Source organism: Trichomycterus rosablanca, chromosome 12 (assembly GCF_030014385.1).
Source record: "Trichomycterus rosablanca isolate fTriRos1 chromosome 12, fTriRos1.hap1, whole genome shotgun sequence".
NCBI lineage: Eukaryota > Metazoa > Chordata > Actinopteri > Siluriformes > Trichomycteridae > Trichomycterus > Trichomycterus rosablanca.
In genome coordinates, this window is record NC_085999.1 from 31,693,762 (window position 1) to 31,714,373 (window position 20,612).

Consider the following 20,612-nt stretch of genomic DNA (forward strand, 5'->3'; position numbering starts at 1 on the left):
AATTCCTTCTGTAGCCAATCTGGTAGTCTGGTAGTTTTTTTTATTACTGTAACTTATGCTCATTAAGAACCTTTTGGGAACACCTATCTGTTTCATATATTTTTTAGTTATTTTATTAGTTATACCCACCATACAGGTGAACTTTTACCCATACCTGTACCCCATTTTTTACCTGTACTCCCACTGACCAGATGATATCTGAGAGGGGGAGCACTGCAACAGCACAAAGGTGGTAATGACATGGTAGTGTTTGTTGTGTTGGTATATATATAGTATATATAATAACAGACTTTTATGTACGTAGAATGACTGACTGCCTTGTTCATACTGTGTCCGTGTGCACTTATTCTTTTATTAACTTTTATGTTGTTAAACGAACCCTTTAGATCGGTTACAATATATATATGTGTGTGTGTGTATATATATATATATTAGTATATACTGTGTATGTATTAAACTAGTAATGGGTATTAATTGTTCCTCTGTTTACAACTGCATGAAAATTTGTGTCTTTAGTCTTTGATACTTATTGGCTACCCGGTATTTCCAAAAGGCATTTTATAAATATTTAGATTTATACATATAAGAGAGAGAAACAAAAAATAGCGTTTTAAGAAAAAAGGGGAAGGAAAGACAAGAAATAATCTAGAAATTAAGTTTCAAACATGAACAGTTTCAAAACAACTACATTTCCCAGAAATCACCGCGCTCATCAATGACTGTTCGCAACACCTGGGTTCGGTACTATATTAATGCGCACTCCCAACAACGGAGTGCTTAGTCTTTGATACTCATTGACTGAGCCGGTATGCTATCTGGTATTTCCAAAAGGCGGTTTATGACTATTTAACCATATATAAAAGCGATAAAGAAAAAATAGTGTTTTAAAGAAAAGGGAAAAGAAAGACAAGAAATGGTCTGAAAATTTTTTTCAAACGTGAACGGTGTTTCAAAATAGCTACATTTACCAGAAGTCACCGCGCTCATCTTGTAACTCAATGTCCCCTCAACTCAGAATCTTTCAAACTTGATGCCCTTCGTCGAGAAATTTGTACCCTTAAACTTGCCGTTTCACTTAGTGAACGTGTGTGCGATTGTCGCTTTACTTCAAATAAATGAGCATCTGTAAAAGTTCAATATTTGATAATGCTTTGCTCTCACATATAAAACCATAATGAAATAGAGTGAGCAAAACAATTCCAGTGAATAATCCGTTTGAAAAGAGTCGTTTATGACTTGTTTTTATTTAGTGATTCAGTTTACTTCTTCATAGACTGATGTTAAGAAATTATGAATTATATGCAGTTCCATGGGAATGAATTATATGCAGTTCCACGGGACCTTGGAATGCATTAACAGATTTCCCTGAAAAAATACCTTGAAACTCAAAGTCTTTTAAACTCAATGCCACTCCTAGAACCAACTGACGTTGGGTTTCAAGGTACCACTGTAATTTAAAGGTGGAAATGAATGATGCCAAAAGTCCTTTCATGTAGCTCATACTAAACCTGTTGCCTCAAATAAGTAGCTGTTTAATTATTTGCAAAAAGATAGCTTATCTAAAATATGCATTAATTATTTGTGTAGATATTTACCCCTTAAGTGTATCATTGGTCACACAGTGGTAATTGAAGGTACCAAACATCTGAACTCCCAGGATCCCATAAAGAAGCAGGAAGAAGAGCAGAAATATGGACACACTCCAGATCTGCTCTCCAGATCGCCTGTATACAAAAAGGACAGAATTCTGCATGGCCAAGTAGATAATTCATATTTAAGTATTTAAACAAGCCATCGTTTACTCATGATTACCGGCAATGATGAAACACTTACTTAAGAATGTTGGTTATGCGAGTACGGGGCAACTCGAATCTGAAATATATCCTAAAGGCACGAATCATGATGAGGGCCCTGGGTATGCGCAGCATTCTCCATGGAGACATGCGATCCACAATTTTAGCAATTTCAAACACCTACAGACAGTACCAGAGGAAACACAAGAAGTGTGAGTCATTACACAGCATGATTTTTAATTTCAGTATGAAGTGTGAAGCAATTTATCCTGAAGTTCTATATTTGAATTCTTTTGTACCTGGAGCACAAGCGAGACCCAGAGAAAGACCACCATGAAGCCATCAAACATGCACCAGCGGTCCTTAACGTAGGAGTTATCTCCCTGGAAACAGAAACAGGATGATAAGATGCAGCTTATAATGAGAGTCCATGGGTGAAAAGCAGCTGCGCTGCGGGTCTAATGAAAGGCCAGGGCAGCTGGGCACAAGAGAGCCAGCATTATTCAGTGTGCAGATGTAGTCCCCTGGCGTGTGCTCACATAATAAATTACAGGTCAGTAAGCTGCAGATACTTCATCATGATTTTCAATAATATTTAGATAAAGATAGATGTATAAACATATAGATGGAAAGAGTGAGTGTGGTAGGTAATACCCTGTAATGGGTTGGTGTAGTCCTGCCTCCGCCCAGTGTTTGTGGGGTGTTACCAGACCCACCATAATCCTGACAAGTATAAAGTAGTCAACAAAAAAATGTAATATTTTGGGTATTTCTTACACCAATTAACACAATCCCCGAACAAATTACCTGGCAACTCTGAAAAGGTACAAATACATGAAGTATTTGCTAAGGTTACAGTACAGAAGTAGTGGTCAGTATTAAATTCTCCATACAATTAAACCTCAGCTAATTGTATTCATAGACAAAGGTGGTCTTGATTCCATCTGTACCTTACTACTGGCATGTAAAAGTTCATGCAACAGTGATGTGGCAAATAGATCTAAAACCATTCTTTCATCTCTATCCATGTCAGGGTTGAGGTAGGTCCAATTTTCACTGGGGAAACACTAGATGAAAGGCAGGAATACCCTGGATAGAGCTCCAATCCATTGCAGGGCTTTAATCCCCCACCCCCCAAAAAAACATAGCCAAGCATGTCTGTGTAGATGCCCAATCGACTGACTGCAGCGGTGGTGGGAAAGCATAACAAACTGCTGCAAAGGCTGCTGGGATTAACCCAATCTCTAGTGGCTTAACCAAGGCAGAACAATACTGTGGCTAGAACACCACAAAAACAAAACACAGTGCTCAACACAATCGCCAAAAAAATAATGAAAACACAGGTAAAAAAACTCAAGAGAAAAGAAAAGGAATCCCTGCCAGCTACTTAGTTTACCACAGTTACAATCCAAACATTCACCAGATAATCTAGACAGAAGACAAACCGGCAGCAGCTAAAAGCTTAAAACGATGCAAGGGCACCCATGAAAAAAAAAACTGAAACAAAGTGCCTATGACTGCTACAAAACCAAAAAGCTGCCATCGTCCAAGTGAGTCAGCAAAAGCAAATAAGTAAGAGAGTGCCAGGTATGATGCCAGGTCCCTCCTGGCAGGTGCTCCTATGTCCACTATTAAACCCTTGCAGCTCATTCAAAATGCAGCTGCCCGGCTGGTTTTTAACCAGCCCAAACACTGCCACATCACCCCACTGCTGCGTTCTCTTCACTGGCTTCCTGTAGCTGCACGCATTCAGTTTAAAACACTGATGCTCGCCTACAAAGCCAAAAATGGACCAGCCCCAAGCTATCTTCGCGGTCTAATCAAACCCCGCTCTGTACCGCGCAACCTCCGAGCCACCAGTCTCGCTCGACTTGATCCTCCACCCAGGACTAAAGGAAGACAAGCATCAAGGCTCTTCTCTGTTCTAGCACCCAAGTGGTGGAATGAACTTCCTCTGTCTGTCCAAACATCTGAGTCTCTTGCTGTCTTTAAAAAACGATTAAAAACCTTCATCACCTTTTTACTAAACACTTAAAGCTGACTTGTACTTATTTACTAAACATTTTTTTGCTATTTCCAACAAAAACACAAAAACACTGGTTCTATCAGGGTTTCAGCAGATTTGTGTTCTTCGACTGTTTACTTAAACTAGAGAAATGAAATGTTTACTATGGAAGCACTTCTGTAAGTCGCTCTGGATAAGACCGTCTGCTAAATGCAGAAAATGTGAATGTAAAGGTATGCTTGTAACATTGGATTAGGTGCAGAGAATGCTTTAAAAGGCAGTTTAAAGAGAGCTACACCTTCCATGCCTCAATCATCCACCCACTCTTGCCGTCCAGCGTGGGCACTGCAGCTGAGGTGAGTTATAGCAAATTAACAAAGAAAATGTTTAATTATAGTAAAAATGTTTTAAATCAGTTTGTGCTCATACAAGATACGGGCGGCAAAGTAAGTTCAAAAGTCCCACCAAGGACTCCAAAACTAGCCAAAATAAAACCAAACTAGCCAAAATAAAAGGTCAAGTATTGACGTATTTAGGATTTGTGGTTTACCTGTTAGCCTGAAATAATCCTTAAAAATATCCACTTTCAGTAGACCTCGTTTGCATTTTAATTGCCTGTCTTGTTTGCATGTTCCAGAAGCGAATGATTCACTGCTCAGTGCCTCTCCGTGTGCTCATTATACTTGATTTGTCAGTTAAGCCATCCACTAATTAGTAATTAAGGGTCTTTCATCAATCGGCAACCTATTTTGTTTAAATCCATAAAACTCTGTGTAAATCAGTAGCCAGGTACGTTACCTTGACGATGCCCCTGATGTGCATCTTTGCAATCATCTCGGCCGTGTAGAGAAACATGAGCAGCGTGTCCAGGGTGAAGGTGACGTACTGCAGGGGTGGGTAGTGCTCGAACGTTTTGGGCGTGTTCATGCACACCGAGATGACACTGATTATGGCGCAGGCCCGCAGCAGAGAGTGCACCCACTGAAAAGATAGCATCGAAATCACACCCTTTATCATGTCACCAAGACACCAGCCATTATACAGACAACGTCTATTTATGTGCTGCTACTTTTGGGTTTGGAAACACCTTCTCCATCTACCCATCCACCCCCAGCCACCCTTATTGTTAATTAAAACATTGTGTCTATATCAACTATCACTCTTTCCACAGAATTCTGGAATGTGTCTGTGGGAATTTAAGCACATTTGGTGAGGTCAGGCACCAATTTTGGAAAAAGAAAGCCTGACTCAAAATAGATGTTCAAATAATTATACTGTACAATCAATAATTAGGAGGTGGGTCCATGTGCCTTTAGTGTCGCCTCATATATACCCCAGTCGAGACCCTGATCAACTTAAAAAAGTAAAATAGAATTGAAAAAATGCTTTAATTACATTTTGTTTCTAAGAATTTCAAGTGCCAACAAATTTGTGATAAGGGATTTTTTTCATAGCATGAAATTACTTTAGTTTTTTTATTTCTTTTATTAAATTTACTTTCTCGTCGTTTATTTGTTTGGGTGGGCACTTGGGTCACACAGCAGTTAAAAACGCTAACCCAGCGAGAGTGGTGCTATCGACCGACCAGGCGTCTACATACAGACATTGTTGGCTGTGTCTGAAGGGGAGGTAACTGGCAACCTATCTGGGGTGTGTTACTGCATTGTGCCCAGTGACTGACCAGGATAAAGTGGTGGTAAAGCATGAAAGTCTCAATTTCCAGAAGGTGAATTTCTTATAATCCTGTTGACTCACCCTTAGCAGGGGTGGCAATTATTTTCGAGGGGACTGTGGGCTTTCAACGTCTCTGACTTTTTGTAGTCATACTTAAAACCTCACAAAGATTCACAGAAGTATTTTTTAATTGTGAAATAACGAAGCTGAATTAACATTTGGTGATTTTAGCTCCACACTTTTTACAGATCAACAGGAGAAACTGATGATATTATATCTGAAATATCTGATCTGAAATAATAAAATTCAAAAAGACTTTAGGAGTCTGAATCCATCTTAGGTCACCGTATACAGCACAAACTCATTTAGATTACGTTTCACTTACTGCTTTGTTTATCCAGAGGATATCAGCACTGTCGGTGAGCGTTTCATCAGGTCCAAAGTCCGTCATCGGCGGCGCCTCAACCCGCGAGCTTTGCTTTCTCTTCAGCATGCTGGGACTTGCCGTGCTATAGAGCGAGTGAATCTAAAAAAAACAGAGCCACAACGGTACCAATATTGACTTGAAAAGCAGACAGCAGCCAAGCTACAATAAGGTTCATTTTTATGAGCAGCTTTAAGACTGTATTTAAGAGATATTTGCTCAGCTTACTGTAATTCTGGAAATTTAGATGATGATTATTTCATAACAAATAATATTCATGGAGCGGCACTAATAATAATATTCAATATTCACAGTAGCCCACTACAGCTGGGATCCAGGGCTCAAATCCCCAGCTGTGCTATCAGCCAGTCAGGCATTTATATACAGACATGATTGTCGACGTCTGAGGTGGGAGGGGAAGGTTGAGGCCCAGCCATGTATTGGTGTCTTGTCTCATGACACAGAGGTTTATTTTGCTGGCCCACCACCACTGGAATCCAGGTTTAGATCTCAGTGGTGCTATTAGCTGTATAAATGCCCGGCCGGGCTTTGTCTGGTTGGCGGTATGGCCAAAGCCCTGCAATGGACTGGCATCCTGTCCAAGGACTCACTACGACCCTAACCAGGATAAAGAGGCTAATAAAAAAATTGAACGAATATGAAATTTTGGATTACAACACAGAAGTTGCATATACAGATGTTTACATCCCCACCCCCCGCTTTCTCCCAATGAGATTTGTTTATCCACCACCACGCTGGCTGAAGACTGCAGCAGACTAGCACCCGTACCCTCTAAAAAGTGTGAAGTTACTGGATGATCGACCAGACCGGTAGCAGCTCAGAGACTCAAGCTCTCCGTAATTATTAGCTAGAACATTATACTGTTGTGCCACCCCAATGGCGAACTGTTGGCTTTAAATGTTGGCTGTAAATAGAATGAAAGGCTTGGTTATCATTACAAAGAAAGTGCACCGTATTTTCATTTATTTTATTATAATTATTTTTTCTACAAGAAACAATGTTCAATGAATTACATACAAAAATGTAAATATTTAATCTGTAAGAACTGGTGATCCTGGTGCAAGCTATGATCAAAGAATTACAATAACACCTTGAATGAGAAAGTCGGATGCAATAATGTCTACACTGCCATGCAAATGAAGATAGAAAGCTCATGTTTTTCAAAACGTCACTGCGAATGTGCATTACAACATAACAGACAATATGCATTTTTCTGTTACATCCAACGTGGATCACAATAAAGCACACGAAGAACACTTAACACCGTCCACTCCACACCAGTAAACCCACTTACCTTCAGCAAAGATCACCCTGATCTTTACCCGTACAAACAAACCCCCAGCCCACCACTACGGAGGTTGACTAGAGTATGGAAGAATGGCCGTTCTCCCAGTGAATGATCATGTACATGGATATCTGACACTAACTGAAACAAAGCGCACATACCAACGGGAAATGTAAAGCTGAAATTGCTCCAGCACTGCACATAACATGCGATCAGGCATACCCTGTAAATAACACACAACAGTTAGTCAACATGGCATTTATGGGGTACCAACATGTACAGTGTGATCATATCGACAGGTAATGTCCACCACGACAGACAGAGCATATATGCAACATTTAATTGGCGTGTTCTGGACAGATGGGATTGTTCGGCCATGTGACTCACGGTCAGGCTCCTCATTGGTGCGCTCATCCCCAGGATAAAGAGGAGTGGATACCAGTATGAAAAGTTGTTGGCCAGTTTGTGTTGGGATCCTTCCTGTTCTGCTGTACAAAAATAATAAAAAGCAAAAAAAAACATTAGATTAGATTAAGTGTTAGCTAGGGATGTAATGATACACTCTACCCACAATGCAATACGATATTGGGTTCATGATACAATTTTTTCCCGATTTTGTATTTTTTTTTTTTAAACAAAATCAAATTGAAGACAAATTATGACATTTCCTTTTATTATTTCTCTTTAAAAAAATAAAATACTGTATTTGTGCTTATCTTTTATTCATCTAAATAATGAATGTCCTTTCATTTCTGAGGTAGGTACAAACTATGCAAAACAATGCTGCACATTTTCTGAAATACTGAAATGACATTTAAAAAAAAATCCCATATTAAATAAATAAATGAATAATACAAATAAAGAAAGTATCCTCACATAAATACATTTGGCTGGAAAATTCAGAACCTGGCAACCCTGTAGTGACGTCAACCAGGCAAGGTGAATAGTGCCAGTCTACTGTTTAAAGTGAATATCGATTCATTATACATGTAAACCGATTTGAATCGTTACACATGTAAATCGATTTTTAACTGTCTTGTGGTGCATCGTTACATCCCTAGTGTTAGCTGTCACCTTTTTAACTAAAGAAACTTGCAAGCAATTGAGGGTTGAGGGCCTTGCTTGGGGCCCAAGAGTGCCATCTTGGCAGTGGTGGTGATTGAACCAGCATTCTTCTGATCACTAGTCCAGTAGCTTAACCACTGAGCTACTACTGAAACTACACTTCTGACTAATCTTTACAAGAAATCATCATTTAATAACCACATACAAAGAATTAAAAGTCATGTTTTAAATATTTATTTTGTTTCTGTCTGTCATTCTCAAAAACGCTTTGCAGAGTCTAACACAATGTGCAGGACAGGCTCTAATTGCTACATTTTAGCATGAGGTGGTGGAGGTTTGAGGCCAACTAAATCTCACATTACAATGTGTTCATCCTGTAATTCAGTTTTAAGTTGTGAAGAACCACAATTAGACATTTTTATCACAGGTAATCACAGAGCAATAATAATTATGGTGTTGGGTATCTACTCTTTTAAACAATAGCATGATAAATTATCTTTTTTTTTTCCATATCTATGGTACTGTTTAGAGCCAGCAAAAGGTCCAAATATCCAACGTATAGAATTACAGTGGATTTTAGACGGCTTAAATTTTGCACACTTCATTATGATGTAGATTTAATTTTCATTGGCCGAAGCCCAGATTTTAAACCCAATTAAACATCTCTGGATGTACACTGCACAGTGTAAATTTCACATCTCGGAATATGGCAATGTTCAAAGCTTGTAGAGACGTAACCAAAAAAGAGCTGCAGCTGTAATTGCTACCAAAGGGGCTTTGGTCCAGCTCTGCTGTAACGAATACGAATCGAATACGAATCCTTTTATTGTCATTGCATATTGTACTTGTACACTTACACAATGAAATTGAAATACAACCCCCCCCCTCGGTGCAAGGAAAAACAACAACAGCAAACAAGAGTACTACTATATACAAATATAATATAAAAAAATAAAAAGCACTTAAACAAAACCGAAGCAGAAAAAGAGCTATTGCACACGTCCAATAAATGTCCAATTAAATTTAACAAGGAACAGTAAAGGAGATTGTTTGTGCCAACAGCGATTACACTGTACACACTTCTTCACTGTGTTGGAACATCATAGCACACTGAGGCCACTATCAGGACTAGAGATGGGACGATCGATCGGCTACGAATCGGTATCGGCCGATTTTTTATAAAAAAATCCGATCCGATCGTGTGATATATAAAGACCATGTTAAGTTAACAGCTCAGTGGATTGATCCAGACTTTGAGCTACGACGCGCCAACCATCACATCACCATTCATCAACAATCATACAGAAACCACAGTGAAAGCTCTTCATGACCTAAAATAACATCATTAACGTTGTGCATCATACATACGATGTAATTTTGCTGATTGTAATATTTACTTTAAAAAGATAATTCAACCCGGTCACATCTGAGTCGATTCTATCAGCACGTTATATAAACTCCTGGTTCACTTTGGTAAATCGTGAGTGGTTCTTACTTGTGATGTAGATGAGAACAGAAAACGTTACAGAGCCAATCAGAGGCAAAAGTTTATTCATTACCAAATTCGTTAGTTCAGGATCATCTGCTGAACTTTTAGCTCCTTAGACGGAACGAGTCTGACGGTCGGTTACAGATCTGTGGTAATAGCAGTTTAATTAAGCTTTTTAATGAAGCTTTTTAATGTAAGAGAGTCACACAAAATGTTCTGTAGTAGTTGGTGTTTATTTAAAACCACGACATTTAAGTAATAACAGTAAACACGGAGAGATAACTGAGAAGAGAAACTTACGCTTCGCGAAAAATGACTCGTGAATCAATGAATCACTTATAGCGATACTGTGAACAAAGCGTCTCTTCTAAAGGCGCACACACACACACACGCGCGCGCTGCTCCGGTTTATCTTCACTGTGAGGCTCTTTTTAAGTTTATTTATTTTATTTACTGCTACCCCCCCAGCCCCCACCCCACCCCACCCCCGATCGCAATCGGCTATCGGCTATGTCCCTGAAAGGAGATCAGAGATCGGAATCGGTGCCAAAAACCCCGATCGTCCCATCTCTAATCAGGACTATCAGCACAGACTCATGGAGCATGATCTGCCACTCTTTTTATGTAGCCTACATTTGCACATTTATTAATATTCACTGCACATTACACTTTCATGATAGTATAGTGATAAATAGCATAGTAATTTACAGTCATTCTACCTACCCTACATATTTTATTTTAGTTTAATACTTTTGTTTTTATTATAGTGTACCTTGAGCTGCTGTAATACCTGACTTTCCCTTAGAGATTAATAAAGTGATCTATCTATCTATCTATCTATCTATCTATCTATCTATCTATCTATCTATCTATCTATCTTTATCTCTTTATCTATCTATCTATCTATCTATCTATCTATCTATCTATCATCTATCTATCTATCTATCTATCATCTATCTATCTATCTATCTATCTATCTATCTATCTATCTATCATCTATCTATCTATCTATCTATCTATCTATCTATCTATCTATCTATATCTATATATCTATCTATCTATCTATCTATCTATCTATCTATCTATCTATCTATCTATCATCTATCTATCTATCTATCTATCTATCATCTATCTATCTATCTATCTATCATCTATCTATCTATCTATCTATCTATCTATCTATCTATCTATCATCTATCTATCTATCTATCTATCATCTATCTATCTATCTATCTATCATCTATCTATCTATCTATCTATCTATCTATCTATCTATCTATCATCTATCTATCTATCTATCTATCTATCTATCATCTATCTATCTATCTATCTATCTATCTATCTATCTATCTATCTATCTATCTATATCTATATATCTATCTATCTATCTATCTATCTATCTATCTATCTATCTATCTATCTATCTATCTTTATCTCTTTATCTATCTATCTATCTATCTATCTATCTATCTATCTATCATCTATCTATCTATCTATCTATCTATCTATCTATCTATCTATCAATCTATCTATCTATCTATCTATCTATCTATCTATCTATCTATCTCTATCTATCTATCTATCTATCTATCTATCTATCTATCTATCTATCTATCTTTATCTCTTTATCTATCTATCTATCTATCTATCTATCTATCTATCTATCTATCTCTATCTATCTATCTATCTATCTATCTATCTATCTATCTATCTATCTTTATCTCTTTATCTATCTATCTATCTATCTATCTATCTATCTATCTATCTATCTATCTATCTATCTATCTACAGTGTATCACAATAGTGAGTACACCCCTCACATTTCTGCAAATATTTCATTATATCTTTTCATGGGACAACACTATAGACATGAAACTTGGATATAACTTAGAGTAGTCAGTGTACAACTTGAATAGCAGTGTAGATTTACTGTCTTCTGAAAATAACTCAACACACAGCCATTAATGTCTAAATGGCTGGCAACATAAGTGAGTACACCCCACAGTGAACATGTCCAAATTGTGCCCAAAGTGTCAATATTTTGTGTGACCACCATTATTATCCAGCACTGCCTTTACCCTCCTGGGCATGGAATTCACCAGAGCTGCACAGGTTGCTACTGGAATCCTCTTCCACTCCTCCATGATGACATCACGGAGCTGGTGGATGTTAGACACCTTGAACTCCTCCACCTTCCACTTGAGGATGCGCCACAGGTGCTCAATTGGGTTTAGTCCATCACCTTTACCTTCAGCTTCCTCAGCAAGGCAGTTGTCATCTTGGAGGTTGTTTTTGGGGTCGTTATCCTGTTGGAAAACTGCCATGAGGCCCAGTTTTTGAAGGGAGGGGATCATGCTCTGTTTCAGAATGTCACAGTACATGTTGAAATTCATGTTTCCCTCACTGAACTGCAGCTCCCCAGTGCCAGCAACACTCATGCAGCCCAAGACCATGATGCTACCACCACCATGCTTGACTGTAGGCAAGATACAGTTGTCTTGGTACTTCTCACCAGGGCGCCGCCACACATGCTGGACACCATCTGAGCCAAACAAGTTTATCTTGGTCTCGTCAGACCACAGGGCATTCCAGTAATCCATGTTCTTGGACTGCTTGTTTTCAGCAAACTGTTTGCTGGCTTTCTTGTGCATCAGCTTCCTTCTGGGATGACGACCATGCAGACCGAGTTGATGCAGTGTGCGGCGTATGGTCTGAGCACTGACAGGCTGACCTCCCACGTCTTCAACCTCTGCAGCAATGCTGGCAGCACTCATGTGTCTATTTTTTAAAGCCAACCTCTGGATATGATGCCGAACACGTGGACTCAACTTCTTTGGTCGACCCTGGCGAAGCCTGTTCCGAGTGGAACCTGTCCTGGAAAACCGCTGTATGACCTTGGCCACCATGCTGTAGCTCCGTTTCAGGGTGTTAGCAATCTTCTTATAGCCCAGGCCATCTTTGTGGAGAGCAACAATTCTATTTCTCACATCCTCAGAGAGTTCTTTGCCATGAGGTGCCATGTTGAATATCCAGTGGCCAGTATGAGAGAATTGTACCCAAAACACCAAATTTAACAGCCCTGCTCCCCATTTACACCTGGGACCTTGACACATGACACCAGGGAGGGACAACGACACATTTGGGCACAATTTGGACATGTTCACTGTGGGGTGTACTCACTTATGTTGCCAGCTATTTAGACATTAATGGCTGTGTGTTGAGTTATTTTCAGAAGACAGTAAATCTACACTGCTATACAAGCTGTACACTGACTACTCTAAGTTATATCCAAGTTTCATGTCTATAGTGTTATCCCATGAAAAGATATAATGAAATATTTGCAGAAATGTGAGGGGTGTACTCACTTTTGTGATACACTGTATCTATATCTATCTATCTATCTATCTATCTATCTATCTATCTATCTATCATCTATCTATCTATCTATCTATCTATCTATCTATCTATCTATCTATCTATCTCTATCTATCTATCTATCTATCTATCTATCTATCTATCTATCTATCTATCTATCTATCTATCTCTATCTATCTATCTATCTATCTATCTATCTATCTATCTCTCTCTCTCTCTCTCTCTATCTATCTATCTATCTATCTATCTATCTATCTATCTATCTATCTATCTATCTATCTTTATCTCTTTATCTATCTATCTATCTATCTATCTATCTATCTATCATCTATCTATCTATCTATCTATCTATCTATCTATCTATCTATCATCTATCTATCTATCTATCTATCTATCTATCTATCTATCTATCTATCTATCATCTATCTATCTATCTATCTATCTATCTCTATCTATCTATCTATCTATCTATCTATCTATCTATCTATCTATCTATCTATCTATCTCTATCTATCTATCTATCTATCTATCTATCTATCTATCTATCTATCTATCTATCTATCTATATATATATATATATCTATCTATCTATCTATCTATCTATCAATCTATCTATCAACCTATCAACCTATCTATCTATCAATCAATCAATCAATCAATCAATCAATCAATCAATAAATCAATCTATCTATCTATCTATCTGTCTATCTATCTATCTATCTATCTATCTACTTTGTGAATCTACTGTATAGACCTTTCACCTAAGCCAGTGTGGGGTTTCACATTCACATTTTAATTAGTATTGTGCACTTAAAACCTAAATTGAATACTTTAAAGTGCAAAAATAAGAATTGTATTTTTTCTTGTTTCAAATAAATGACCTGGAGCACTTTAACAAATAAGCAATAGTCATGAGGACCCAATAACAGCAGATTAAATAATACATGAATTGCTTGTTTCAACAAGGTTCATAAATTATATTTAAATAAAGGTATGTGTGTTTTAGAGGTGATCATAATTATTCTACACCTAAATTAAAAACATAACCAATAAAAAGCCCCTGAATTCTACATGAATTCTTGCTTTAGATCCACTCACAAATACAAAAACAATAAAATGAAATTTTAAAATGAAAAGACATGAAACCAAACAGAGCAAATTACTACATGAATATGCTGTATATTGGATTAACTTACTGATACTGGTTACTTACTGATTATCTAACTATGTGAAAGGTCTGCAAAAATGAACACCTACAGTGGGGCCAAAAAGTATTTAGTCAGCCACTGATTGTGCAAGTTCTCCTACTTAGAAAGATGAGAGAGGTCTGTAATTTTCATCATAGCTACACTTCAACTATGTATGGAGCCCCTTAGGGGTCACTAAGGAAAAAAAATATGTGAAGACAAAATCCGTACCCTCGGTTTAGTAATCCGTACCCTCGGTTTAGTAAACCGTACGCACGGTTTAGTAATCCGTACCCTCGGTTTAGTAATCCGTACCCTCGGTTTAGTAAACCGTACGCACGGTTTAGTAATCCGTACCCTCGGTTTAGTAATCCGTACCCTCGGTTTAGTAATCCGTACCCTCGGTTTAGTAATCCGTACCCTCGGTTTAGTAATCCGTACCCTCGGTTTAGTAATCCGTACCCTCGGTTTAGTAAACCGTACGCACGGATTGTCTGCGCTACAAATTTTACTGTGCGCCCACACCCCGTTTTACGGTAATACAGTTGCGAAGCATTGAAGAGAATAAAGCATATTTTTACAGCTGGGGTGATGGGATAGCAAACTTATTAAAAAGTCAAATCAAAATCTTATCAAATGCCACCCCACAATCATAAATAACACGAGTACTCAGCTTGTGATTTGAGAGTATTTTACCTTAGGAATTTGGAATAATAGGATTGCAAACTAACGTAAAGTGAAATGTACAGTATAAATGTCTGAGACTCATAAAGTCAGTAAGTAGAAGTATTCTTTAAGAGTCTGATGGGGTGATTTGATAATAATTTGATTTGCATTTTACTTTACGTTGGTAATAATCCTATTATTCTAAATTCCTAGGGTAAAATAGTCTCAAAATCACAAGATAAGTACTAGTGTTATTTATTGATTTATTGATTTATTGTTTATTTATTGTTATTGATTTGACTTTTTAATAAGTTTGCTATCCCATCACCCCAGATTACTACAGTAAAGATGTCTGAAATGTATTCCATTAATAAAAGAGTTAATGCTCTTAAAGAAAAAAGTGGAGTGCTCTGATAATAATTTGATTTGCTTATTTTAGACCTTTCAAATTGGTCTGTAACAATTCCACTTGTTTTAATGGTATTTTAAAATTTTACATTTGAATAATTTTACCATGGTATGTCTTTTGTTGCCTCTATATATATATATATATATAACACACACACTCACACACACACACACACACATATACTGTAGATATATATATATGTGTGTGTGTGTGTGTGTGTGTGTTATTATATCTAATATATAGTATATTAAGCTGCAAAAAGATGCTTTATCCTCTTCAATGCTTCGCAACTGTATTACCGTAAAACGGGGTGTGGGCGCACAGTAAAACTTGTAGCGCAGACAATCCGTGCGTACGGTTTACTAAACCGAGGGTACGGTTTACTAAACCGAGGGTACGGATTACTAAACCGAGGGTACGGTTTACTAAACCGAGGGTACGGATTACTAAACCGAGCGTACGGTTTACTAAACCGAGGGTACGGATTACTAAACCGAGGGTACGGATTACTAAACCTAGGGTACGGATTACGCTCTTCATATATATTTTTTTCCTTAGTGACCCCTAAGGGGCTCCGTAACTATGAGAGACAAAATGAGAAAAAAAAATCCAGGAAATCCCATTGTAGGATTTTTAAAGAATTTATTTGTAAATTATGGTGGAAAATAAGAATTTGGTCAATAACAAAAGTTCAACTCAATACTTTGTAACATAACCTTTGTTGGCAATGACAGAGGTCAAACGTTTCCTGTAAGTCTTCACCAGGTTTGCACACACTGTAGCTGGTATTTTGGCCCATTCCTCCATGCAGATCTCCTCTAGAGCAGTGATGTTTTGGGGCTGTCACTGGGCAACACAGACTTTCAACTCCCTCCACAAATTTTCTATGGGGTTGAGGTCTGGAGACTGGCTAGGCCACTCCAGGACCTTGAAATGCTTTTTACGGAGCCACTCCTTCGTTGCCCGAGCGGTGTGTTTGGGATCATTGTCATGCTGGAAGACCCAGCCACGTTCCATCTTCAATGCTCTCACTGATGGAAGGACGTTTTGGCTTAAAATCTCACGATACATGGCCCCGTTCATTCTTCCCTTAACACGGATCAGTCGTCCTGTCCCCTTTGCAGAAAAACAGCCCCAAAGCATGATGTTTCCACCCCCATGCTTCACAGTAGGTATGGTGTTCTTGGGATGTAACTCAGCATTCTTCTTCCTCCAAACACGACGAGTTGAGTTTTTACCAAAAAGTTCCATTTTGGTTTCATCTGACCATGATATTCTCCCAATCCTCTTCTGGATCATCCATATGCTCTCTGGCAAACTTCAGACGGGCCTGGACATGTACTGGCTTAAGCAGGGGGACACGCCTGGCACTGCAGGATTTGAGTCCCTCTCAGCGTAGTGTGTTACTAATGGTAGCCTTTGTTACTTTGGTCCCAGCTCTCTGCAGGTCATTCATCAGGTCCCTCCGTGTAGTTCTGGGATTTTTGCTCACCGTTCTCATGATCATTTTGACCCCACGGGATGAGATCTTGCATGGGGACCCAGATCGAGGGAGATTATCAATGGTCTTGTATGTCTTCCATTTTCTTACAATTGCTCCCACAGTTGATTTATTCACACCAACCTGCTTGCCTATTGTAGATTCACTCTTCCCAGCCTGGTGCAGGTCTACAATTTTCTTCCTGGTGTCCTTCGACAGCTCTTTGGTCTTAACCATGGTTGAGTTTGGAGTCTGACTGTTTGAGGCTGTGGACAGGTGTCTTTTATACAGATAATGAGGTCAAACAGGTGCCATTAATACAGGTAACGAGTGGAGGACAGAAGAGCTTCTTAAAGAAGAAGTTACAGGTCTGTGAGAGCCAGAAATCTTGCTTGTTTGTGGGTGACCAAATACTTATTTTCCACCATAATTTACAAATAAATTCTTTAAAAATCCTACAATGTGATTTCCTGGATTTTTTTTTCTCATTTTGTCTCTCATAGTTGAAGTGTACCTATGATGAAAATTACAGACCTCTCTCATCTTTCTAAGTAGGAGAACTTGCACAATCAGTGGCTGACTAAATACTTTTTGGCCCCACTGTAGCTAGAATGTTTATTTATTTAATATCGGTACAAGTCACCTACTTTTACAGAAATATGCAAATACACTAACACTACAAACACTTTATTGTGAATGGAAAGGTGAGTGTAAAATGGTGCTCTAACAAAAATAGCCCCATCCAGAGTTCCATATTGTATAATAAAGGTTTCAACAAAACCCTAAACTACTGGCATTTTGCATAATTTTATTAAAAACACTTTTAAAAACACATTTCTCTGCAGTCAACATTGCATGCATTGCACTGTCACAGTTCTAACATTTAAACTATCAATTATCATTAAATGTGTTTAATGTCATGTCTTTAAAGCTCATTTTATATCTATCCGGTAGAAACATTAGCAACAAAAAACTGTTATACAACAAAAGTTATAAATATTCTATAGTTTGGAAGGCTTTAAGTGACCATATGGACTGTTTGTTACGGTAATTAAGTTATTATTAATGAATTTAATTATAATGGACTTTCTACATTGTGCGGCTTCTGCAATCATATCAATCACGAATTCTCATTCATTCAATCATTGTCTATTTTCACTGCTTTATTCTAGTCAGGGTGGATCTGATTAATTGCATGAAAGGCAGAAAAGAAAGGACCCGGGCCACCTGGCTGGGGAATTGAACCTAGGCCCTTCTTGCTGTGTGCTAACAGCACTACCCACAGCACAACTGTCCACCCCCAATCATGAATAACATTTAAAAAATCGTGATTAGTACATCAGACCATGTAGTAGGTTAACTCTGATAGGCCTCAGGACAGAATCTTCCTGCACTACACATCTATAAATAATAACCGCACTAGCAGGGATCAGTGGATCAGCTCCGTACGCACCACGAGCATGATCAGTATAAAAATCTGTTTCTAAAGATGAATGAATAAACTGCTTTGACCTTAGAACTGCGACGTACATGTACACGACTGACCAAAATCCCCCATCACGGATCAACATCCGCACGGTTACCATGACAACAGATGACCAGCGAGGCTAAGACACGGAGCGCTTTAAAGGCAGATAACGTAAAAACACTCTTATAAAACTCATTATAAAACACGTGTAATCATGTTAAATTAGCGAATACACACCTACATTACAGAGATGAATACAAACAGGGGGAAAGCGACTGTAATTCGGTAGTAAAGAGGATTATTTGAAACCCGGCCTAGTCCGCGCTTAGCCGCTGGTACTTCCAGCTATGAGAAGGTAAATGGCTGAATAATACACGCTGTTTCTCTAAAAAAACAGAAACCTACATTCACAGCACCGCTAAATAAACATTATACATGTATTATTTTACTTACTGACGCGGTGTCTGTACTGCTTAGCGTGGTAGCGCTTCCTTACTAGTGATAGACATCCCGGGTCCTCTTAGTGAATCATATCAATCGGCTCGGCTCGATATGAAGAATCGGTTCTTTCGGCTACCAAACGGCTCTTTGTTCAACTCGACTCAGTGGTATTATACAGAGGAGCCGCTAGGAATTTAGGGGCCTCTTAAATGTTATTGTTTTAGCCCCTTTGCCTTACCACAAGTTCTCACACCCATATTATTATACTAAACGATGAGATTGGTTAAACTGTTGTAACCATTTTTTCCTCAGTGAGCTATAAATATAAATCTTTACATTTCCAGCATTTAGCAGACCCCCTTATCCAGAGCGCCTTACAAAAATGCTTCCAAAGTGAACATTACCTTACTCTAGTTTAACTAGACAAATTACATTTATTATTCAAAGCGACTTACAGTACTGTGACAGTATACAGTCTAAGCAATTGAAGGTTAAGGGCCTTACTCAAGGGCCCAACAGTAACAACCTGGCAGTGACGGGGCTTGAACCAGCGACCTTTTTGATTACTAGTCCAGTACCATAACCACTAGGCTACAACTGCCCTCATGCCCCACATGAATATAAATGTAAGTGCTTTACATAACAAAGGGGGTAGTTTGCTTCAGTAATTTAGAATATTAAGAATTAATACTACTAATAATAATGTAGTGTCGGCATAGACAAGAACCAGTGTTTAGCATAAACAAGGACCAAGTCCAGAAAGGAGGTTTTACTTATTTTGTTAAAAGTAAAATTGGTCTTAATGTGAATCAAGGGTGAATCAAAGCAGCACTTTCAACTAGGATAATTAATATCAGTATAACACGCGAAAATGGTATTTACACAACACAATGGGCATTAATAGGGAACAGTGTTAGCCTAGTGGGTAGCACTTTGGGCTATCAACTGAAAGGTTGAGAGTTCGAATCCCAGCTCTGCCATGCAGCCACTGTTTGGTCCTTGAGCAAGGCCCTTAACCCTCTCAGCTCCAGGGGCGTCGCACAATGGCTGACCCTGCACTTTGACCCCAGCTTCCAAACTAGCTGGGATATGTGAATTAAGAATTTCGTTGTTGTACTGCATGTCTATATATGTACATATGACAAATAAAGGTATTATATTATTCACATAAAATAACAAAACTGTGATTATAATACAGTAACACACCATAAATAACATTTTAGTCTACTGTTACTCTTTTATTTGCATTTATTTACAAGGCACAAGGCATCCTGGGAGTGCCAAATCTGACATTCACCAGCTAACCAAGCTATGGAACATTGAATAGTGGGGCGGACACCTGAACAATATTAGCAGTGCTTCCAGGACGTGACACTAGTAGTGAGAAACAGTGTTCAGTTTTAGCATTAGGGTGTCCATGGAACAACTTGTCGTTTGCCTGCAGAGGGTAAACAAGTGAGGGTAACTCAGGCTAAGCCAGACAAGCAGAATTTAAACAAACAGCTAACATGAACCAAGTCAAACTGAAATAATTAAAACAAGTGGACCAAGCTAAATGGGCAAAATGCAAACAAATTACTATCTCTGGCCAAGTTTAACAGGTAGAATTTAAATAAATGGCTTATTCACAATAGGTCAAACAACAGAAATCTAACATCAAGCCCAGGCCAAATCAAACGGGCTAAATTCTAACAAACGGCTACTGTGGGCCAAGCCAAACAGGCTAAATTCAAACAAACAGCTATGTGGGCCAAGCCAAAAAAGCTAAATTCAAACAAACAGCTAACTTGGGCCAAGCAAAATGGACAGAAGTCAAACAAATGACTACAT

The 20,612-nt window shown here is 38.4% G+C and overlaps 1 protein-coding gene across 4 annotated transcripts in view; it reads right to left on the reverse strand.

Moving 5' to 3' along the window:
- nalcn (sodium leak channel, non-selective) overlaps positions 1–18,871 on the reverse strand; it is a 95,720-nt gene extending 76,849 nt beyond the window's left edge. For 3 of the 4 annotated variants that reach the window (XM_063005840.1, XM_063005839.1, XM_063005837.1), the window contains exons 1-8: positions 18,795–18,871; positions 7,590–7,690; positions 7,364–7,425; positions 5,858–5,998; positions 4,597–4,779; positions 2,093–2,176; positions 1,834–1,973; positions 1,596–1,724 (exon numbers count right to left, since the gene is read on the reverse strand). In XM_063005840.1, the coding sequence (XP_062861910.1) occupies positions 1,596–1,724; positions 1,834–1,973; positions 2,093–2,176; positions 4,597–4,779; positions 5,858–5,998; positions 7,364–7,405 (719 nt within the window). In that variant the 5' untranslated portion in view covers positions 7,406–7,425; positions 7,590–7,690; positions 18,795–18,871. The remainder of the gene's footprint in view (positions 1–1,595; positions 1,725–1,833; positions 1,974–2,092; positions 2,177–4,596; positions 4,780–5,857; positions 5,999–7,363; positions 7,426–7,589; positions 7,691–18,794) is intronic. The other variant, XM_063005838.1, reaches the window with a different exon arrangement.
- Between the last annotated feature and the right edge of the window lie 1,741 nt (positions 18,872–20,612).